We start from the raw sequence: 24,558 nt of genomic DNA, 5'->3' as shown, positions 1-24,558 counted from the left end.
AGCATCTACACTGGTTATGTATATTTGACTTCTAGAAGGCATTCAATAAAAGTTTCACTAGAGTTAACAAATGAAAGCATGTGGAATTAGAGGAAACCTATTGGCATGGATACAGAATTGGTTAGGGATAATGGATATGCACTCAAATGCCAGAATGACTAGGTATCACCAGACAATGGAGCCTCAGCCTTCAATATACAAACAGGAAAAAAGTTGCATATCCACCTTACAAATGGCAAGTTAAGTGGCTGTGAGATAAATGAATGGAAGAGTAGACTCAAGCAGTTGGAGAATAGGCCAATGTTCAAGTGAGTGAATGAGTACATTGAGCACAATGGAGGAGACTCTCCCCACAAGTCCACACATATGGTGCAGTTTGGCCCTAAACAGAGCATGTGCCTTCACAATTACATTTTGGCTTAGGTTACTCCACATTCACAAAGTCAGAGGTAGAGTTATAAATTTTTATTGGAGAAGGCAAGTCAATTCCAATTAGTTACACAAATCTTGAACATTCAAAGCTTCATGTGCTACTCTTACTCGAGTAGGAAAGAGATCTAAAATTTCTGGATGGTTAGAAGTGAAAGGTCACTGGAACAGTGCATTTGAACATGGGTGACTTGTTACTGAAGTTCCCCAGTAAAGAGTTAGAAAGGTTACATATGCTATCTATTTTACCAAGAACAAAATCCAGCCCCCTTTTCATTCTACTTTAGATACTCAAGTCATAATGGGAATAAAAACTAGTTTTCCCCAGAAGCACGTCAAGTCCTTTTACATAATGTTACTCAATACAAAATTTAACCTTTGTGCACAATAATTCTTTCCAGCCATATTGTGTAGTGTCCAGGGTGGAGACTAATGCCTGTGCTGAAAGCAAAGTGCAGTTTACAACTAGAGAGTGAGCAAATAAGGAAAAAAGTTTGCATTACTACCTATGCTAACAGAGCCTTGATTCAATCCTTGCAAGTTTGTTTTTTTGGCCAAAAAGATATTTACCCATAGAGTTGCAGTTGACTTGCTGGGTCCTGCTGTAAACTAGATTAGCATTGCTCATTCTTACCACTAAGGCAGAAGCAAAGTTATGCTAGCTAGGCTGCACCAAAGACAAACACTACATGCCAATGTCTTTTCCTCATTAGCTATTGGACTGGTATTAAGTCAGATTGGTGCATGAATTACAGCTAATTAGTGTACAATACTTGATCAAGTTGTTATAGCAAAAATGATTAGATTACAGAATGATCATGCAATTATAAATAGCAAGATACACCATACACAATGGCACATCAAAACCATTTCTTCTGCTTTAGTCTCAAGACATTCTAGATGAATATGCTTTAACAGTAGCTAGAGAAAACAATTGTTTACATTCCAGTTTGAGAGCTAACCAGAATGCACACTATTTCTCACTTAGTACATGTCAAAGGCAGTTCAACATCTTCACATATCTTTAGCTGGGCTGTAAAACTGGGTATATGCAAGCCAGAATTGGTGGAGAACTTTTGTGGCTGAGTAAAAAGCTTGAATAGAATTTTAATTTTTTTTTTGCAGTAAATTCTGCCAAATTCCAGTAAGAAACCACTTTTGAAATTTGCCAGTATTCCAAGTTTTAATTCACTGAAATGTTTTAACTTCTCACTGAACAGGTGTCATCAGGGCTGGTATCCCTTCAAATTCAGAGTGCATGTGTGAATGCAATTAATAGTCTAATTGAAAAAGGTTAAGGCAAGGAGCTTTGTCTAGTTCAACAAATTCAACTTGGGCACAATATGGCATTATCCAAAAGGAAAAAGGCAGCTTTTACAGGAAATGATTGCTGGGTACAGCAATTGCTCAACTGAAATCAAATGAATGTTAATACTGTTTATGCATGGACAGGTCAGCTTTCATATAGGGCTAAATCTTCACTGAACTATACTAAATTAGATACAAGTCTAACCCTGTGAGTCAACCATTCACAGTATATATAGTTATAGGCAAGTTTAATCTATTCTTGAATTTTATCCATTGCAATCTCCTCTGACTGAGGGCACTTAGCCAGTTGTGCGGCAAAAGGACCCACCATCCAGTTAAGGGGAGTGTTGTGAAGTACATAGTCCATCACCCCATCCATGGACTCCCGAATCTTCAGCATTTGCTCTCTGCTTTGTGCCAGGAGCTGCCCTGAGAGATCACCGAAGGAATGCACAGAGGAGAAAGAGGTGTGAATGGTCTCTGCTGTTTTGCGGATCTGTTGTACTTTGTCTTGAATGTGCTGAGGGAGGCCGTGCACATTTGAAACCACGGTCAGGCAGGTAGTCTGCAGTTGCTGGGTGAGACTGCGAGCCATGGTTAGGGTTTGGGATTCCAGCTGCTGCAATACAAAAAAAAAAAAAAAAAAAAAAAAAATTAGAATTGGGTCACTTTTTGGCTCATTTCAAAAGCCATTCAAGGTAACCCTCACTGGAGCAATACATCTAACCCACAATTTCAGCAGAAAATATTGAATTAACAGTATATTGTGGTATGACACTTGGTAACCCTTGGTGAATTAGCTGACTAGTCATGCAATTGGTGGGAAGGGGTTGGAGGAGAAGAAAAAAGGGTGAATGATTTAACTTGTGATTACCATCTAGTTGATTTCCTAGAACATTGAAGTAAAATGATCACCTCCCCACAGCACATGCTTAATAGTAGTTTGAGATACACAATAACCTATTCTCAGCAGGGGATACTAGAGTGGCTATATACCCCAGCACATATAAAGCTCAAGTCAGACTTCATAACCATACTAGGCTCTGCTCTAAATATTTGCCAGGCTGGTTACAGATGAGGAAAATAGCTGTTACAGGGACTAACTTGCTATTAAATGGGGAGCTACAATGTCATGTCTGTGTACTGGCACCTAGGCTAGAGTCACATTGTTACGGTCAGGTTAGAAAATTGTGCACAATACAATAGCACTGAAATGATGGTATTTATCTAGAACACAGTAGGGAACTGCACATTGGTAGGCATTTGGATTCAAAAGGTGTTCAGTCTGGACTGGTATCCCTTCCTTGGCAGTGAAGTTCTGTTGGATAGTTGAACATTTAGTAGAAGGTACAGATCCCCAATACTTACTTGCACTGTGCTCCCATCTGACTTCTTACTTTCTTTCCCCCACCCCCAACAATTAAAAATTTAATTTAAATTTGAGCTCTTGCCTCTGGTTTCTGAGCTCCTTTTTCCTCAACTTGACCTTCTGGCTGTTTCTTCTGCCAATCAATCCAGGTCTGATGCAGTTTCTCCTGAACATCATGCAACTTCCGATTTGTTGAATCTACTCCTTTCCTTGTCAATTCAATCTGCAAAAAAAAAAAAAAGCGAGTCATAAAATGCTGAAAAATGTGAACCAACTGGTAGATTAACAGCTCCCAGTGCAGACTCTCTAAACTACATTTCAGTTCAAGTATAAATGATTTCAGTTTAGATCTGAACTCATTAGCAAACACATGAAGATTTTAGAGCAACCTAGAACAGTTAAGGTCAGCTCCAGTTAAATATACAGGGTAGAGTTAGAAAAGGGATAGCACCAATTTCTTGAATCAAATTCAAAAAAGTGGAACATTTCAGTGCAGGTAATATTCTGCATAATCATAGTGGAGAAATAACAAACCCCTTGTTGATAACAGTAGGGCTGCAGAATCCTTCCATGGCAACATGCTTGTTGAGAAAGTCAAGTGGTTCACTGCTTCAAGTCAATCATATTCTTAGTTATTTGAGAGTTAGAGGGCTAGCATTAGTTAAAAATGGGCTTCCAACTATTTCTACTATTCCATCATATGAATTTGTTCCTTGGTCACATTAGCTGGAGTGAGAATAAATGTTATAGCATCTTTCATGACATTAGAACATGTCAATGAATACTAGTGACTTCACTTGAAGTACATGCAAGAAACTACAGCCAATTTCTACTGAAAACTGACTAATGAAATAATGGCCAGATAGATAATCAGTTTTAATGTTGGTCAAGAGATGTCAACTAAGATCCCAAAATTCCTCTAGGAAAGATATATGGGACCTTATACATCCAAAATTTTAGCACCTCATCTAAGACAGCAAAGCACTCCCTTTGTACTGCATTGAAGTGTCAGCCTCAATTATATGCTGAAGTCTCTGGAGGGAGGCTTGAATTTAAAGGCAAGAATGCTCCTGCCATGTTGGTGACCTCACCAAGTTAACCCCCTTAAGATTGTAAACACTTACATACTGCTAAAGACAAGTTTGAACCCATCACAATTAACCTATAGTGAAAATTGGATCTTTGCCAAATTGATTTAAAAAACAAAAAACAAAATTTGTCTTGTATCACCCAAAGTCAAAACTATCTTTAGTTTATTTAGAGATACAGCACTGAAACAGGCCCTTTGGCCCACCAAGTCTGTGCTGACCAACCACCCATTTATACTAATCCTACATTAATCCCATATTCCTACCACATCCCCTCAATTCCCCTACCTACACTAGGGGCAATTTACCCATCAACCTGCAAGTTTTTGGCTGTGGGAGGAAACCTGAGCATCCAGCAGAAACCTACACAGTCACAGGAAGAACTTGCAAACCCTGCAGACAGTACCCAGAACTGAACCAGAGTTGCTGGAGCTGAGAGACTGCAGTGCTAACCACTGCATCACTGTGCTGCCCTATGTTGTCTGGGCTGGAGCATTTCAGCTATGAAGAGACTGGATAGGCTAGGGTTGTTTTCCTTAGAAAAAAAGGAAAAGGCTGAGGGGAGACCTGATTGAGGTATAAAAAAAATTTGAGGGGCATAGATAAGAAATTTTCCCCTTGTATAGGAGTCAATAAGCATAAGTAGGGTAGTGTCATGGGTCTTTTTTTTTTTAATACAATATACAGTTTGCCTTTAAGACTTGCAATACAGATATCTTGCTTTAAGAACCAGCAAGCTTCAGGAGTTATAGGAAGGTGCATTTTCATTGCCTTAGAAACAGCCATTTGGAGACTATGATTCAAAGGGTGCATTGTCATTACCATAGACACAGCCATTGGAGTAAGTCTCATGCAATACATTTGTTATAATTCAGTTTTGAACTGGCTTTTAGTTGAAGGTGGTTTGTTTTAACAGATAGAGCTGATGTTGACACCTGAAGAGCTCTCAACCATTTAAACTGAAAGAGGATTTTAGTCTGTTTAATTATTCTCAAAATTCTAAAGTCAAGCCAAAACAGAGATCTCTGGTAATTTAAGCTGAAGGAAGGGAAGTTAGACTGAATCTTATCACAAACTCTAAAGTCAGATGGACTCTGAAAGTGTTGGCAAGTCATCAATTGTTGAAATTCACTGGAGAAGGAAAGCAACATTCTGTGGGGACTTCAGGCAACATTGGACTGTAAATTTGCAAGGACTATTTTAAATGTTCTTTATCTCTTCAGTGTTTAAGAATTTAGTTCTGCTAATTAGAGGTAATTTGTTGATTTAAAGACACCTGGTTTGGTTAGCTTCATTTGGGGGTTAATAGATGGTACAATTTGGCTGGGTCTTTTAATTTGTAAAGTTTTAAATGCTTAGCCGATCTGTGGAGTAACAGGATTGAATTAAGTGTTGGTCCCACCACTATCATTTTGATTGGGGGCTTTGACTGGAGCAGTTGATCATAACAGTAGATAGGAAGAAACTTTTTCCCTTTGTGGAGGGAACAACTAGGGGGTGGCAAGGGAAAAAAAATATATTGCATACTATAGAATGACAGCACAAAAGGGGCCACCATACTGGTGCCACCTCTGGTAAAGCTATCCAATTAACCACTGTCCTGCTCGGTTCCCCAGTGCTGAGGAGTTTTCCTTATTCATTTAATTCCTTTTGAAAGGAATTGAATTTGCTTACAACTGTTCAGGCAATGCTTTCCAGATCATAACTTGCTGTGCTTTAAAAAAGTTCTTTAAAAACTAGTCACCTTGAATTGCTGGATACAGGCTACCATTGGAAACAGTTCTTCCCAATTTACTTAGCAAGAACATGAATGGTTTTGGACACTGGTCAAATCTCTCAACCTTCTCTTCTGATGGAGAACTCCAAATTCTCCACAATACAAGTCCCTCATTGATACTATTCTAGGAAAACTCTGTACCCTCTCTAAGGCTTGACACCTTTCCTGATGTGTTGTGCCCAAAATGGAACACTGTATTCTAGCAGAGGTGTAACTAGTGCTTTGTAAAAAAAAAAAAAATTCCACAACTTCCCTTACTTTGCATTCAATTCTAACCAAGGACTTCAACATTCAGGTTATCATGCCACCTTCAAAGATTTGTGTAATTACACCCCCAGGTCTCAGTTCCTCCACCCCTTTGGAATTGTACCATTTAGTTTATTGCCTCATTCTTCCTACTGAAATGCATCACTTCACAGCATTAAATTCAGCTGTCATGTGTATTTATTTCACCAGTCTAAATTCTCCTGAAGTCTGTTACTATCCTACATTAGAGTGGTCACATTTAAAATTATGCCATATACCAAAGTCTGGTCATTAAATACAAAATGATCCCTATACCAACCCCTAGAGAACATTACTTCCCACTAGCCTGTAAAACTATTCACCCTGCTTTGACTTTTACCCAATATTTGCTTTTAATACCATTTAATAGATTTTAGACACCTTTTGAACATCCAAAAGGAGCAATCACACTAAACACTATTGTCTTTAATGACTTTGTACTGATTTAATTAAACAGCCTTTGTCTCATTGTAACCTTTGACTTCAGATACTCTTCCTCCTTCATGGGAAGGAGTTTGTATCCAAACAAAATAAAAACTGAAGGCTTCTTATTTGTTCAATTATTGCTTCTCACCAAACTGTTGGAATTTAATCCACCTGAGCCAGATCTGTTCAGCTCAGGGCCCAAACCCTTATCAATTTAGAACCTCCACAGTACAAGTAACCTTCCTGTGAGGACACTGGTCCCAAATCTATTAGAGTAATAAACAGATCCCTCATGCTTTAGAAACTTGTCCCAATGCCCAAGAATCAGAAGTCCTTCTACTATACCACATCTTCAGCCATGCGTTAGTTTGTCTAAGCCTACCATTCCTATACTCATTAGGATGTGGCACTAGGAGTAATCTAGATTGCTCTTTGAAGTCCTGCTCTTCCAATTTCCTCAAGCTCCTTATAAAATAAACTACAGAAACTCCTGACAGAAGGGCCCCAACCTTTTTCAATGCCATGTGGGAACCAAAGATCTGGCTGTTCACTTTCCTTTCTCTCTTCTTCCTTTCTCCCCCCCCCCCCCCATATGACCAGTGCACAGGGCCAAAAGTGTAGAAATGCAGTAATTTATCCTATACTAGTCATCATAGGACTACTCAGCCATGAGCTAGTCAGTATAGGTGATATGGTGTAGGAGGAAGCACTTAAACTCTTGGGAATTGGGACCAGTACTGTAGATGTGCTCTAGACATAAAGGAGTCACCTTTGCTTTCAGCACAAACTGGTTTCAGTGCCAATCTTGACAAATTCCTGCACTGCCTGCCTTTTTAAACCTGGACTGCCACCAACTTGCTATTCTCGAACTCTAGCTGCAAGGTGGCCACAGCCTCTTGGATGCCTTGCACTAACTCATGCCATTCAAGCTTAGGAGCAAAGTTTAAGCAACTGGAAGCAATTTCTGCCCAAATGATTACGCAATACAAAAAAGTGTTTGAGATCCCATATAAAACACAGGCAACAGGTCTCAGCTGTCTTATTTGCTTAAAAATCCATCCAGATGATTTTAGTATCCTTTCTCCTATTTAAGGATGTTTAATGCAATTTTGGATCCTTTACTGAATTCTTTGAAATCCAATTGCCAAGATATATTTACTGTTGCACCTTGGTAATTCCCATTACCACTGTCAAACAGAGTTCCATCTCTGCACACAATGAAAATCAGATTCAAACCCAACCTTTAATTTAAAACAGGAAAATCAGGAGCAGCACATTTGCTTCTAGTAGGGGGTAAAGAATAGTTTCATGATCCTCAAGTCAGACCATCATTTACCTAGCTACTGGGCTGAAACAAAAATGAATACGCTGGATCATAGAGGGCAGGGCACAAGTCTGCTGACAGAAGTAGTGACTGATTACATTGAAGTAGACAAAAGTGGACAATGTGGCATAAATAACCAAGAACATGTCAAGATGTATTGGAGCTACACATTTTGGTCTGACAGCATCTTAAAAAAGGAATAGAATCCAGCCCATGTCAAAACTACCCAGCAGTGTATTCTTACCAGATCCATTGTGTTATGAAGCTGAGCCATGATGTCTTGGCTGCTTTGCCTGGCCTTCTGCAACTTGGATGTAGAGTGCTCATATGCTCTATGACGCACTTTTGAAGACAACGATCCCAAACGAACATAGTAACTCTGTGGTTGTGCTGGGGCCACCTCACAGCCTTCACATGAAGCTGAGAGTTTTGCTGAAACAAGGAGGGTTTAAAAATCAAGGCTGTCATTTCTGGGTATACATATTTATTCATCTATCCAAAGTGGAAATGTTTTGTGGACATGGGCCATGACAAACATAACCAGCTTGTCCATTTTCAATTAGCAGTGATGAAAGGTATTATTGAGTGCTCACTGATGCTTAGTTTGCATTTGTTAAAGACCACTCAGCTCCAAGACCTGATTACAGGCTTGGTCAAAATACAGACAAGAGCTGAATTCCAGAGGCAAGTGACTGCCCTTGACAAAGCAGCATTGGACAGTCATTTCAAAGAGCCTTAGTAAACATTTAAGTTTGGAAGTTAGGGGAGCTTCTGTTGGCTGCAGTCATACTTGCACAAGATAGTTGTGGCTGTTGGAGACTAATTATCTCAGCCCCAGACAATTAGGGCAGGTGGTGTTCCTCAGGACAGTGGTCTAGGCCCAATTCTAGCTGTTTTAGTTGTGACCTTCCTGCCATTAAACAAGTGTCAGAAGTGGGGATGTTGGAACTGAAGTGCATTTACAACCCCAGAAAAAGAATTCTGGGCCTGCATGCTGCAAGATCTGGGCAACATTCAGGCTTGGGCTAATGTGTTGCAAATGTTACTTGCCACTCAAACATCTCAAAAAAAAGTAACTACTTTCCCTTGACATTTAGTTATTGCCAAACATCCCCACCACCCCCCAAATATCTGGAGTCAATTACCATGGATTAGAAACTAACTGGACCAGCCACAGCTGTGGCTAGAGCAGAATGTCAGAGGCTGGACATAGTGGCAAGTAACTCAATTCCTGACTCCCTAAAAAGTGTTGCCACCATATTTACAAGGTCAGGAATGATAAAGTACTCTCCACATACCAAAGTGAGTACAGTTCCACAAGCCAGCCTGCTTGGATGTGGCACCCCATCTACCACTGGTAGAGTGGCTGAGGTACCATCTACATGATGTACTGCAGCAACTTGCCAAGCTTTGATAGAATGTTCCAAATCGGAACTGTAGTGCAGAGAAGAACAAGGCCAAAAGGCACATGGGACTACAACCTTCAGTCTCCCTACACACATCTGACTTGGAAGTATATCACTGTTCCATGGTCAAACTCTTAAAACTGAGTACACCATCATGGACTGCAGTGATTTAAGGTGACTCAAACACCCTAGTGCTGACCTTGCCAGCAATGTCCAAATCCAATGCAAATTAAAATAGCCTTTACATTCAAGTTTGGTGTTACACTTTAGTTCTGGGCCCCATATCCCTCCAATTAGATCAATATTTTCAGCCATAACCAGTTTACAATGGAATATCAAATCTGCATTTTTAGTTTGAAAGTAACTTAATTGAAGGTGGATTACACCAAGTCAAGCACATGGTTGTAGCTTCAAGCTTCCTATACTCAGTCTTGTGCTCTTGGCCACAAGTACAATTCCCTCAAAGTCAGAGCTATGCCAGGAGGCCATAAACATCACTTCAAGTAGATGTGCACAACTTGATGTTTAGGACCACTGAAACAGATACAAAAGCATCCTAGACAAGTACAGGTAGGAAAATAAGTAATTTCTTACTTACCCAGTTCTTCCTCAGTCATAGGAAGATAGTGATCAACCATCTCTTCAGATTTATTGAGTGCACTGTCCACACCAGTAGTCACCATCTGGCCTACTCTGGATGCCATGACAGTGTTAACTCCTTCAACCATCACAGTCTTGGTTTTTTCAATGCCACCATGCACTGCCCCCTTGGCCATGTCCACTACACCAGTCACTGTGTTGGAGACTGCATCTTTGGCTCCTGTTATGGTGGATGAAACCAGCTCTCTGGTATCAGCAACAACCTATAAAGAGAAGACAACTCAGCACACAAGACAAATCAAATCGAGCGCAGAGTCAGTATAAACATTCAGTATGAGAGGAGACCTTGTGTTTTTTGTCTAGGAGAATTGCATAGCACCTTTCACTTCAGGATGTCCCAAAAGTGCTTTATAGCCAAGGCTCAACAATTAGATTGTTAATAACCAATTAACTGACATTTGAAAGGAGATATTTATCCCTCAGCCAAATAGCACCTGGAGATTAACAAAAAAAAAAATTACGAGGAGAGGGGGAAAGAGACAGGGCCTGTCTGTTGGACATCTCAACTGAAAGACAGCATTGGACTGTTGCCTAGATTATGTGCAGGCTTAGAATCTACAATTTGACTGAGGCAAGACTGCTACTCTGAGCTATGTGTCACTTCAGCTTCCTGATCCAAACAGGAGGATGCCTCAATTTTACAAGTCAGTGCACATTCACATGTAACTGATAAGTGGAATGTCTAATCCAATCTCTGCTGAGCTTTAGATTGACTGAAAAAGTCATAATGAACTGTTCAGAGATAGTAAGAAGTGGGCACCTACTGTAATAAAATCAGCTATTACAGCCAATTATAAGGCTTCAATTTGGATGGAAGACAAAAGTAGTCATTAGGAAAAAGAAAATCAAAGATGGGCTTTAATTTAGTTCAGCACATCCAGGACAACTGGACAATATCCACATATCAAGCATCTTAATCATTTAAATATATAGAGTCAGAACTTGCAACTTAGTGGCTTTATTAGTCATTACAGAAAAGGAGGAGTCAAATGGAACAAAGTCCTGTGTTCTAATAGCCATGCTACAATCTTTCCGAAGACTGCCATCTGCAGGGTCACTTGGCAGATTTCCTTACCTGGGGTGTGGTCTGTTGGAGAATTGGAAGCTTCTCTTCCAGTTTATCCAAGCCTATACAGGCATATTCGTTAGCTGCTGAAACTAATGCACACAAAAAAAAACAGAACCTTTGCTTAGAGACAAACAATTGTAAAGTGCACACATTATTCAACTGGCTCATTCTCAAATTTTAATTTCAGCCAAAAACATTTACTGAAGGACTGAACTTGAGGCAAAGCACCTTATTTTACCCAGTTTAAGCTTTAGTTAAGAATCAAAATGGTAGTCATGAAGCTTTAACATGCTTTAGTAGCATATTGAAAACGCATTTGAAAGTAGTTGCACATTTTTCCCCCCCCCAGTACTGAGCCAATAGTTAATATCCACAATCATGGCAATGACCCAGTGCTGTTTGCTCTGTCACTCCAGACAGGAAAACTAAAGATCAGAAACTACAGTCCTAACCTCCATGCATCAAATCTATAATTCTAATCACTTGTATTTAGAAGAAAGTTCACATTTAGTAGGCTACTGGCCAACATCCAGTGACATTGTAACAAATTGGTATGCAATGAATAATCTGGAGCTGGGCCAAATTATGTTGCAATTTACACTGCAGTTGAAATAATAATCCTGCTAATGCATTGTACCCATCAAGATGCAAGTTGAACAGATTCTACTCAATGAGTGGCTTAACAGATGAGACATATTGGCAGCCAAATGTTTTAGTTGCACACTGCAAGCCTCCCCAAACATGAAGATAAATGGTTAATTTGTGATGTTAGTTGAGGGATAATTAGCCAAGACCCCAGGATAACTCTTGCATTTTCCCCACCCCACAATAAAGTACCATGGGATATTTTACATCCCAATAGGGCAGATGCAGCCCCACTACACCATCTACAAGACAGTGCAGCATGCTTGCACAACTGCACTGGTCTCAACCAAGATTGTGCACTCAAATCTAGGGGTTTTGACTTCCCACCCCACTGTACACCAAGGGGCAGGCAGAATGTCAATCTAAACCATTTAGAACACCTTCTGGTGTTAGTGGGGAATTAACAAACCCAAGGTGGAACCATGTGGCAGAGTTAGAATCTTTCAACTTAATCATGCAGCAACTAATTGTTGCCATAGGATTGTTTTGAAGGAGCTAAAGAGTGCTCCCAATGCATGGAAAGCAATATAATTTGTAGTTACCTGGAAAAATTCTGGTTCTATTTTATTATTGCTGGGTATAAAATTTAGCCTTCATCAGTTCAATAGACAGGTTTGAACAAAGTTACATTTTATTTAAAAAAAGGGTTTATATCCAGAGGGTCCTAAAGCTATTAAAAAAAAATGAGGCAATTTTTAATTCAAAGTTCACCAATTCCAATTAGCTGATGTATACTCCAATCTTACTTTGAGGCTCCAGCTTGTCTATAATTGGTTTGGCACCACTGGCAGCCACAGCAGAGATGGTCTTCACTCCCTGCTCTGCCATATCACAGACAGTCTTCACATATGGGTGGTTCTCCTTGGTGCTGTTGTATACAGCTGATACCATGTCATAGGCTGAGCTCACAAGAGGCAGGCTAGTCACCCTGTTCACCACATTCTGAAACACAAAATCATGGAATTACCAGATCATTGAAGTGAATTACTGTGCAAAGGTCAAGGGACAAAAGGAAACATTCCTCAATACACAGACTTTTAAAGCAGCCTTGAATATTGTTGCAAGGGAACACTTATCATGAAAGAGCAACTATCCTAAAGAAATATTCCAGGATTTTCACAAATCAGTCCAGATGTTAGTATGAAGGCTTCTGTACATTTCTACTTTCTAGTAGATTATGCATCACATGTCTCCAACACAGCTGTATACCCGTGGGTTTTCTCCGGGTGCTCCGGTTTCCTCCCACAAGCCAAAAGACTTGCAGGTTGATAGGTAAATTGGCCATTATAAATTGTCACTAGTATAGGTAGGTGGCAGGGAAATATAGGGACAGGTGGGGATGTTTGGTAGGAATATGGGATTAGTGTAGGATTCGTATAAATGGGTGGCTGATGGTCGGCACAGACTCGGTGGGCCGAAGGGCCTGTTTCAGTGCTGTATCTCTAATCTAATCCCCAAATAGCCTACAATACAAGCAGATATCATACTACTCCCAATTTGATTCCCATGAAAACACCTGATGCTTCAACTTCAAAGCTGAACTCACTAATCAGATTGTTGATTAAAGTAAGCTACAGTTGCCATTTTTACACAGCAGCATAGTGGGCTAGCTGGTGCCTAAGTGAAAAACACCAAAAGTGCCTGTTCAATCTGATTTCATACACTGCCAGGGCAATGGATTTAAAACTGTAGGAAATGAAAGCTTGCATATCGACTACTAGGGTCATGCCTAAAGTCAAGCTGCCATCTTCTCTTTCTAGCCAAAAAAAAAAATTGAGGCAAGAATATCAAATTCAAGGCACTGAAGCACACTTTGAAGAGATCTGCTTTTCTATTCCTCTAAAAGCCAGTACTTCATTAGTCAGAGAAAGTCCTTTTAAGTAAAAAAAAAAGGAATTTGTGCATCTATTCCAGATCTAAATTTTTCTTTCTAGTGGCCTTTTTAATTCCTGCTCCTATAGTTCAAACTGTACAGTTTGGTGCATTTAATTGAACTTTCCATTATCCAGCCATTTTGCCTTCTTGTATTATTGTGTATTCCTTTGCATTATTAGTTACAAGCTTCAATTTTCTGGTCTGCAATTTTATGCCACACCTCCAAATCATTTAGGTTGATTGTGAACATGTAAACTCAGTAAGTCATTTCCTATCTTGAAAAAGTAAGAACTTTAACCTATTGTTTTGTGGCCAACTTACTACCTATTTGGACATTGGACCCTGACTTTTGTCACAAGTATCTTATGCAAGATCATATCCAAGGCAGTCTGAAAGACCTGCCAGGGCTCGAGACTCAGCAAGACCGAGCCTGACATGCCTACGTGCTTCTCACCATAAGTACAGGTGACAGCTTATTTTTGTTATATCACTCAGGTATTGCAGCCCTGTCATGATATTTTCTGAAATCCTTCTCCCACCTTTTTTAAAAAAAAAGGTCATCGTAGAGTCAGCCTTAGTGGCACAGAAGGAGGCCATTCAGCCCATCAGGTCTATGGCAGCTCTATAGAGCAATCCAGTCAGTCCTATCCCCCTGCAAGTTTTATTTCCCTCAAATACCCATTCAATTTCCCTTTGGGATTACTAACCAGCTTCACTTCCACTACTGTCATAGAGGGAGTGTTCAGTGATTATCACTTGCTGTATAAAAAAAAAGTTCTGCCTCATATCCCCCTGTGTATCCCTAACCCAAAAGGTTACTTTGTCACCTAGTCCTTGTAGCATCAACTAATGGGAACAGCTTTTCAGGTCTGCCTCATCTAACCTAGTCATAATAGATGTACACCTATCAGATCTCCCTTTAACCTCCTTTGTTCCAAGGGAACCAATACCAACTTGGCCTTGTAGCTAAAAATGCCTTATCCCTGGAACCATTTTGGTAAATCTCCTCCCTAAAGAAGGTGAACAAAATGGTGCAACATTCTAGTTGCAGCTTTATAAAAAAAAATTTCACATAATTTGCCTGCTTTTGTACTCAACGCCCCTATTTATGAAGCCCAAGGTCTCACATGCTTTGTTGACTCTCTATGTCCTGCCACCTTCAAAGATCTATGCACATGTACCCCCAGGCACATGTCTCTGAAGCATTAGACAATACTTAAGAAATGAAAGTTTTGTGTCTCAGTAGTGGAGGGGAAAAAGCAGAACTAAAAGGCCAAGTGCCTCTGAAGTAGGAGAAAAGACTCTAAATTTACTGTTTACACCCTTAAAATTAGTTTTGGCGTTGAAGCAGATGTCCCATAAATACTACGAAATTTGTAGTTTCATTTCAAGATAGTGAAAGTTAATTTATTGCACATTACTAAATTAGGTCAAATGTCACAAGTGATTGAGTCAGTGACTAACATTTCCCAGTACAACAGAAAGCAGTTCCTGGACTGTTGGCCCTGGACTCGTGCCAATATATCATTACGGCAAGATTTCTCCAGGCCACCACTTCGATTGCAGTAGTTAGTTGACAGTCTACAGATTACTAGATCAGAAAGTTAGAAATAGACACTTTCTTCCACAGCTAGTGGGTAAAGGTACCTGTTCTCCGCTCTCCTGGTGCTCAGTTAGGTTGGAGACTTCAACGTTTTCGGCCACTTCTGACGCCATGACAAATCGGAAAAGTCTGGTGGAGATAAATTGGGATCAAATCAGCCGACCTAACTATTAGCTATCCGGTAACTGCCGAGGGTGGGATAGTGCCGCACAAAAAAAAAAAACACTTTTCATTAAGTGAAAACAGCGACTGGGGCAGAATCAGGAAAACTTTTACAGTAACGAGATTAGTTCGTTTACGAAAGCTGGGCGAAATCCCACAAACTCTTCGATAAAAAGTTTAAAAGTCTGTAAAAGTTGCAGCGAACTGAAACCTACAAAACAAACAGGCAAAAAAAAAGTTTGTGAACTTACCAACTTATCTTAACAAACTGCACTAATCTTCACTCTCGCCACACAATTTAGAGACCAGCCCCCAGCGGTGAATTTAAATAACCAGACATTCTCCGGGTGGGGCACACTTAATGACTGACAACAGATCTGAGCAATCGGCACTGAAAAAATGAAATGTAATAAGGTACCAACCAATCAAAGAGTGCAGAGGCGTGTCTTGGTTCATGTCAATCATGTTCCAGGGTTGAGTGCAAATCCAACGTGACAGATTGCAGGGAATGACTTCGAATTGACTGGAAGAATTCGCCAGATTAAGATAAACACACAAAGACTGTAGTGTACCAAAACACTAATGCTTATAGCACCTTCTACAAGATGGAGCAAAATCTCAGAAGTTAGTTGTGGACGTGGAAGGCCATTTAACTTTGTTCATCCCCACTACCCAAATCCATTTCCATCTTTCCAGGAACTCCATGTTTGAATCCCTGCAATCAGGTTTCCACCCCTAAGACAGTAATGAAACAACTCTTAACAAAGTCACAAATGACACACTATGTGACAGTGACAAAGGTAACTAACTATCTCTCCTCATCCTTCTTTACCTGTCTGCAGCCTTTGACGTGGTTGACCACATCCTCCTCCTCCAATGCTTCTCTGCTGTCTTCCAGCTGGGTGGGACTGTACTCACCTGGTTCCATTCTTATCTATCTAATCATAGCCAGAGTATCACTTGCAAAGGCGTCCCCAAGGATCTATCTTTGGCTCCCTCCTATTTCTCATCTGCATGCTGCCCCTCAGCAACATCATCTGAAAGCATAGTATTAGTTTTCACATGTATGCTGGCGACACCCAGCTCTATCTCATCACCACTTCTCTCGACTCCTCCGCTGTTGCTAAATTATCAGATTGCTTATCTGACATCCAGAACTGGATGAACAGAAATTTCTTTCAATTAAATATTGGGAAGACTGAAGCCATTGTTTTCAGTCCCCACTTCAAACTCTGTTCCCTAACTACCGACTCCATCCCTCTCCCTGGCAACAGTCTGAGATTAAGCCAGAATTTTGCAACCTTGGTGTCACATTTGACCCCGAAATGAGCTTCTGACCTCATATTTGTGCCATCACTAAGACTGTCTATTTCCACCTCTGTAACATTACACGACTTCACCCCTGTCTCAGCTCATCTGCTGCTGAAACCCTCATTCATGCCTTCATTACTGCTAGACTTGACTATTCCAATGCAATGTCAGATTTTTGTGTGTTTGGAAGGGACATTGACTAGCCTTTGACCCACAAGGTACAGACTCTGGTACTCTTAAATCAAGATAGAGAGTTTACTAAGCACAGCAAGAATATACAAGCAATACTTAACCAATGGCAGTAATTATACAGCAGAGCATCCTCGGTTCTTGCTTCCCAAGCTGCTATGTTGCAGTCTTCTCTCTCAAGGTGTTCTGTTGACTGTAAATTGGTCTCTTTGAATTTGTGTGCCCCGATGTCTCTCAGCAGCTTTCATTTATGCCGCATCTGAGGGTTCCTTCATTGCTTATTAGGTTACATTCCACCTTAACCCTTTCAATTGGTCAGGCATGACTTCACCTTCTACACATTGTCTCTTCTTGATTAGTTTATAATAGTTAGATTGGCCAGATATGACCTCACCTTCCATACATTGTCTCTGCAGATAGCTTGATGGCCTAAGTCATTGTCACACAATGAGGAATGTTTGCTATCCCCTTCAACATTCCAGTCATGAATGGCCTCTGAATATCTTTACTTGCATTTCCATCCTCATGAGGCCTACAAGTCTATCATTTATTGTGACTGAGTCTGTCTTAATTGAAATGTAGTAAGGTTGTTAGTTATCAAGACATCCTGTCTCATAGCCAAGCCATTTCTGCTATTGTTGTTACACTAGACACCATCTTCCACCATCTCTCCAGTACAGCATACAAATATACATTTCACATAACAAGATGATTCCAAACACAAGGTCCATAACTTAATTTTAATATAGTACATTGCTACATATACAAGGTATAACTAGTCCCAAGCATAACCGCAACATCACTTAAAATCATTCTACTTTAAAACATAACGCCTCATGTGAATTGTATCAGGCTATAGCTTGCATAGATTCATCCAACAGATTAAACATGGCAGTTGTTAACCCTTTAGTTCCTACAGCAATCCTGGATGGTCTCCCACATTCTACTCTCCGTAAACTTGAGATCATCCAAATCTCTGCTACCTGTGCCTTAACTTGCATCAAGTCCTGTTCCCCTATAACCCCTGTGTATTTGCTGACCTACATTGGCTCCTGGTCAAGCAACATCTTGTTTTCAAATCCCTCCATGGCCTCGTCCCCTCCCTATCTCTGTAACCTCAGCCAGCCCCACAACCCTCCAAGATATCTGCGCTCCTCTAATTCTGACCTCTTGTGCATCCCTGATTTTAATCGCTACAACTGGTGGCCATGTCTTCAGTTGCCTCGACCCCAAGCTCTGGAACACACTCCCTCCACCTCTCTGCCTCTCCACCTCGCTTCCCTCCTTTAAGACATTTCTTAAAACCTACCTCTTTGACCAAGCTCTTGGTCATCTGACCTGATAGCTACTTTTTGGTTGGGTATCATACTTCATTTTATAATGCTCCTACGTAGCACATTGGGGCAGTTTATTATGTTAAATGAACGATATAAATATAATGTTGTTGTTGAAATTTAGAATTGAATCTGCTTCCACTACCCTTTCAGACAGTGCATTCCACATCATACCAAATTGCTGTTTTTTTTATTTGTTTATAGGATGTGGGCATCGGCGGCAAGGCCAGCATTTATTGTTCATCCCTAATTGCCCTTGAGAAGGTGGTGGTGAGTTGTCTTTGTGAACCACTGCAGTCCATGTTGTGTCGGTCCTTTCACAGTGCTGTTAGGTAGGGAGTTCCAGGATTTTGACCCAGCAATAATGAAGGAACAATGCTATTTTCCAAGTTAGGATAGTATGTGACTTGGAGAGCAACGTGCAGATGTTGGTATTCCCATATGAGTGCTGCCCTTGGTCTTCTAGGTGGTGGAGGTTGTGGGTTTGGAAAGTGCTGTCAAAGAACTCTTGGTGAGTTGCTGAAGTGCATCTTGTAGATGGTACACGCTGCAGCCACTGTGCGCTGCTAGTGGAGGGACTGAATGTTTAAGATGATGAATGGGATGCCGATCAAGTGGGCTTCTTTGTCCTGGATGGTGTCGTGCTTCTTGAGTGTTGTTGGAGCTGCACTCATCCAGGCAAGTGGAGAGTATTCCATCACACTCCTGACTTGTGCCTTGTAAATGGTGGACAGGTTTTGGAGAGTCAGGAGGTGAGTTACTCATCGTAGAATTCCCAACCTCTGACCTGCTGTTATAGACATAATGTTTATGTGGCTGGTCCAGTTAAGTTTCTGGTGGGGGTGGGGTGACCCTCAGGATGTTGATGTTTGGGGGATTCTGTGATGGTCATACCGTTGAATGTCAAGGGGAATTGGTTTGACTCTCTCTTGTTGGAAATGGTCATTGCTGGGCACTTGTGTGGCAGAAATGTTACTTGTCACTTATCAGTCCAAGTCTGAATGTTGTCCAGGTCTTGCTTCATGTCGGGATGGATTGCTTCATTACCTGAGGAGTTGTGAATAGAACAGAACACTATGTAATCATCAGCGAATACCCTCACTCTTGACCTTGATAGAGGGAAGGTCATTGATGATGGTTGGGCCTAGAATACTGTCTTGAGGAACTCCTGCAGTGAGGCCCTTGGGCTGAGATGATTGACTTCCTATAACCACAAGCATCTCCTTTTGTGCTGGGTATGACTCCAGCCAGTGGAGAGTTTGCCCCTTGAGTCCAATGACGACAAAAATGTGTTAAAAAAGTTGCTTCATGTCACCTCTGGCTCTTTTGTTAATCATCTTGTTATGAAAGTGCCTCCATAGATTCATAGAGTTATTCAGCACAGAAGCAGGCCCTTCGGCCCATCGTGTCCGTGCTGGCCAATAAGTACCTAACTATTCTAATCCCATTTTCTAGCACTTGGCCTGTAGCCTTGTATGCTATGGCATACTCTCTTTCTGTGCCGATACTGACTCTCTCTCTCACTCTCTCTGTAACTTTCTCTCTGCTGATACTGACTCTCTTTCTGCCGATACTGACTCTCTCTCTCTGCCGATACTGACTGTATCTCTCTCTCTCTGCTGATACTGACCCTCTCTCTCTCTCTGCTGATACTGACTCTCTCTCTCTCTCTATGTTTTGTTAAATATATTTTTTGAGGATTCATTTTTGACAGATTGAAGAAATGTTAAACTTTGGAGTTTTCAGAAGGGGTCATGCAAAGGCCATTTGACTTTGAAAAACAGTCCTTAGAAATGTTTTTTAAGAAGGCCACTGAGAGGCCTTGTGAGGAAAACAAGCCTTTCCGGGAAACCACCTGACTTCCAGCAACAACAACAAGCCTTTCCAGGAAACCACCTGACTTCCAGCTCAATAAACAACAGAAAATTTTGGACAGCTGAAGAAGTTGTTTATAAAGAAGTGACAGGTCAAGATCGATGGAGATCAAAAGGTTGACCTCCTGTTGTCGGTTTCACTTTTGAATTGTTTTGAGTTAGGGTTGAACTGTATAAAAAGGGAGAGAACTTTCAAGGAGAGAGAGAACTTCCAAGGAGAGAACAGAATTCCCATGGCAGGAGACAAGACCACAATCCAGCTCAGCTTTCTAGTACCTCTCTAAAAGACCCTGAGAAGTCCACTGTGCAAACTCATCTTGTCTTCTGTCTTTCAAGAAAAGCCTGCTAAATTGATTCTCAATGCCACCTGAAATGATCTGTTCTAAAAGATCCTAGTGACCCATCTACATGTACTCGGAGGCTAGACTGTATGCCAGTTTTTGGAACACAACATATCTCATCTGCTGTTTCTTCAAGAATGAGCAAGTATTCAGTCCGTGTTTTTTTGTCTGTAATAGAGCTCTATAAACAAAAATCCCTTTGTTTTTCCGGTTAACCAGTGTATGTGTGTGCGAGTGTGAGAGGCTAAGGTAAAATGAGAACTTTAATATTTCAGTCTGTGTGTTTATGCTTTACTTCATTACTGGTTAAGACTTGTTTTATAATAAACTGATAATTTAGTTTATATTAAAGAAACCTGGTTGGTGTGTTTTATTCTAGGAAAAATATAATATATGATTGACTGTATCAATAAGTGGGAAAATTTAAATATATGTTGTGACCTGTGCAGAAGTGGGACTAGAATAAACAGTGTACTCCTCCTACGACACAAAGCTGGGGGGAGGAGGGGGGTGGGAATGTGAGCTGTGAGGAGGATGCAAAGAGGCTCCGATGTGATTTGGACAAGTTGGATGAGTAGACAAATGCATGGCAGCTGCAGAATAACGTGGATGAATGTGAGGTTATCCACTTCAGTTATAAAAACAGAAAGGCAGATTATTATCTGAATGGTGTTAGATTGGGAAAGGGGGAGGTGCAACAAGACCTGAATGTCCTTGTACACCAGTCACTGAAAGTAAGCATTCAGGTGCAGCAAGCAGTTAGGAAGGCGAAAGGTATGTTGGCCTTCATTGCAAGAAGATTTGAGTACAGGAGCAAGGGTGTCTTACTGCAGTTATACAGGGCCTTGGTGAAGCCACATCTGGAGTATTGTGTGCAGTTTTGAACTCCTTATCTGAGGAAGGATGTTCTTGCCATGGAGGGAGTGCAAAGAAGATTTACTAGGCTGATTCCTCAGATGGCAGGATTGACATATGAGGAGAGATTGGGTCGACTAGGCCTATATTCACTAGAGTTTAGAAGAATGAGAGGGGATCTCATAGAAACCTATAAAATTCTAACAGGACTAGACAGGTTAGATGCAGGAAGGATGTTTCTGATGACCAGGGAATCCAGAACCAGGGGTCACAGTCTCAGGATATGGGGTATGCCATTTGGAACCAAGATGAGGAGAAATTTCTTCACTCAGAGGGTGGTGAACCTGTGGAATTCTCTACCGCGGAAGGTAGTGGAGGCCAAGCCACTAAATATATTCAAGAAGGAGATAGATATATTTTTTAATGCCAAAGGGATCAAGGGATTTGGGGAGAAAGTGGGAACAGGGTACAGAATTAGACGATCAGCCATGATCTTTTTTGAATGGCAGAGCAGGCCCGAAGGGCCGTATGGCCTACTCCTGCTCCTATTTTCTATGTTTCTATGCCTTGGTTGTAACAATCTTCAAGCAGTTACATCTAGTTACTGACCATTTTGCCATTGTAAATGGTTTTTCCTTATTTACTCTATCAAAACTATTCATGATATTGAACATCTGTAGCAAATCTCCTCTTAACCGTCTCTGCTCTCAGGAGAAAAACTCCAACTTCTCCGCTCCCTCCACATAACTGAAGTCCCTCATTCCTGGTACCATTCTAGTAAATCTCCTCTGCACCCTCTCTAATGTTTTCATATTCTTCCTGAAGTGTGGTTTCCAGAATTGGCCACAATACTCCAGATGAGGCCGAATCAATGTTTTTATGAAGGTTTAGCGTAACTTCCTATGTGTGTCCTGTATTCCTCCATTAATAAAGCCAAATATCACCTATGCTTTTTTAATTGCCTTTTCAACTTGTCCTGCCTCCTTCAAAGCTTTGGGTACATACACCCCCAGCTCTTGATCTGCCTGCACCCCCTTTAAAATTGTATCACTTAGTTTATATTTCCGCTTCTCATTCTTCCCACCAGAATGTATGACTTCATACATTTTTGCATTAAATTTAATCCGCCATTTGTCTACTCATTTCACCAGGCTGTCTATATTCTCCGGAAGTCTACTACTATCCTCCCAATTGTTTACTACATTTCTGAGTTTATGTCACCTGCAAATTTGAAATGATACTCTGTATACCTAAGTCCAAATCATTAATATATCAAACAAAAGCAGTGAACCTATACTGACTCCTGGGTACCTAATTCCCTCCAGTCTGAAAAACAACCACTCACCACTACTCTTTGCTTTCTCTCCCTTAGCCAATCTGGTATCCACACTATCACCGTCCCTTTAGTCCCTTTCAAGGCAAAAATGCCCAAGTTCTCCAGTTTTTCCTCATAACTCACATCTCTAACACCAAAGAACAGGCTCATGACTCTCCTTTTAATTGCCTCCAATACTTGAACCCTTGCCTTGATGACTAGAACAAGGGCCTGGAAATTATTCTGGGCCTGTTTCTGGGCTAAAAGTCAGCGCTGTGCGATCAGTGCACACCCGAACCAAGAGGCCTGAGGATGAGTGCAAATTGTTCATCCGTCCTCATCAACTCACCGTATTCAGTGAGCCCTTCCAGCACGGTCGTGGCTCCTCAGGCAGCTTGTCCGAGCGAAGATGTCAATATGAGAATGCCTGCCTCACTAGCAGCGGCCCTGAGGAAAGTCTCGGGAGGAGGGATCGGATCGACTACAGGGGTGGGGGAGGGCAGTAATTGTCACTCCAGTGGAGTTGGAGGAACACTCATGTTTCACAGGATGTTTATTTTTAACAAAAACATATATAATCACCTAGCTGGAGTCAGCCACAAGGTTGCTGAAGAGTCTAGAGCAGGCTCAGCAACAGACTTTAGGCTCCTATTTTACATATTTACATAGGAACACTCTATCGAGATGACACCAATTATAATCCAACAAGCTAGTTTATTATTACATGTTATACGAGTGAACAAGGTAACATTTACAATGAGTTCAGTCTACGTTATGATGTCCCTAATAACCTGGAAAATAACAAAGTATAACACCCTGCTAGTGTGCCAAATTCACTGCACTGACTAGCAAATCTCAGAAACTCGTCAGCGTTAACCTTTGGAAAAGAATTCTCTACTACTGCGCCTGTCTTCAACTTCAGATTTTTGTCGACTGTTATTTCTTTCTTAGCTGGACAGGAAACCAAAGATTTGACTGCTGATCCTCCCCAGTCTGTGTTAGTTGGGCTGCCAATCAAACCTGCCACCTCAAATTCAACCTCCCAGCTACATGGCCTGTTCCATGAATGAAGCCATTCCGACATATTAACCGCGAATGTCACTTAATTGCCTTTACAATCCCTATTGTCTCCTCTTTTGTTTGAGCAATTAGGTTGATGGTGGGTTTCTTCCATGTACCTGCTGGGCTTTGGCCTCAGCCATGGGCCTGTCCACCACTGGGAAGATCCCAGCGTGTCCCTATCTGCTGATAAACATGCTGCAGCCAGCCGGGTAGCCCTTGCCACTTCCACCTTGTCTCCAGCAAGATCACCCAGAGGGTGTTAACACGACACCCTCATTTCAAAATTTCCTCCCGGTCCCGCCTTCAAGCCTACCTCAATGGGACAGGGAAGATTCCGCCCTCAATGAGCAGGTTCTTGATGAGTAAGTGCTGCTTGATGGCATTGTCGACGACACCTTCCATCACTTTGCTGATGTTTGAGAGTAGGTTGATGGGATGGTAATTGGCTGGATTGGATTTATTCTGCTTTGAGTGGACAGGACATACCCGGGCAATTTTCCTCTTCATCGGGTAGATGCCAGTGCTGTAGCTGTACTGGAACAGCTTAGCTAAATAACAAATCTGTCTATACTTCTAAACTAAATTAATTGTTTGTGAAATACTTTGAGATGTCTTGAAAAATGCTACATATGAGCAAGTCTTTCTTTTTCATGACAATGTTCTGAAGTATTTTTTCCCCCAGTGTTTCAACATGTCCTCTTTATGCTGGTGTCCTGGTACAGGCTGAAGTAGTGCTCTGGATGAACCTTATCTATTCCATTTAATATCTCATATAAAATAAGGTCCTCTCTCAGGAAACAGTCTCAGTTTCTGCACATATTCCTTGTTACTCAATATTTTGGGGTAAGGGA

The 24,558-nt window shown here is 41.1% G+C and overlaps 1 protein-coding gene across 1 annotated transcript; it reads right to left on the bottom strand.

Annotated features, from left to right (window-relative positions):
* Positions 1–450: 450 nt before the first annotated feature.
* On the bottom strand, positions 451–15,784 carry LOC137351747 (perilipin-3-like). Its single transcript, XM_068016536.1, has 8 exons — positions 15,678–15,784; positions 15,309–15,393; positions 12,533–12,728; positions 11,148–11,230; positions 10,011–10,275; positions 8,251–8,438; positions 3,189–3,329; positions 451–2,356 (listed from the first exon to the last, which is right to left on the bottom strand). Exons 2-8 carry the CDS (start codon positions 15,375–15,377, stop codon positions 1,991–1,993), a joined length of 1,308 nt encoding a protein of 435 aa, XP_067872637.1. The 5' UTR covers positions 15,378–15,393; positions 15,678–15,784; the 3' UTR covers positions 451–1,990.
* Between the last annotated feature and the right edge of the window lie 8,774 nt (positions 15,785–24,558).

The sequence above is a fragment of the Heterodontus francisci genome, chromosome 36 (genome assembly GCF_036365525.1).
Source record: "Heterodontus francisci isolate sHetFra1 chromosome 36, sHetFra1.hap1, whole genome shotgun sequence".
Lineage (NCBI taxonomy): Eukaryota > Metazoa > Chordata > Chondrichthyes > Heterodontiformes > Heterodontidae > Heterodontus > Heterodontus francisci.
The sequence above is the reverse complement of the archived record's forward strand: the minus strand, read 5'-3'. Positions and strand labels throughout refer to the sequence as shown.

Bases quoted from the DNA above. Each gene is read 5' to 3' on its own strand.
- LOC137351747 (XM_068016536.1), bottom strand. From the start codon at position 15,377: ATGGCGTCAGAAGTGGCCGAAAACGTTGAAGTCTCCAACCTAACTGAG. The intron at 11,231-12,532 runs GTAAGATTGGAG...TGTGTGCATTAG, and splicing joins AGACAAGCTGGAGCCTCAAA to TTTCAGCAGCTAACGAATAT. The intron at 2,357-3,188 runs GCAAGAGCTCAA...TTTGTATTGCAG, and splicing joins AAGGAGCTCAGAAACCAGAG to CAGCTGGAATCCCAAACCCT.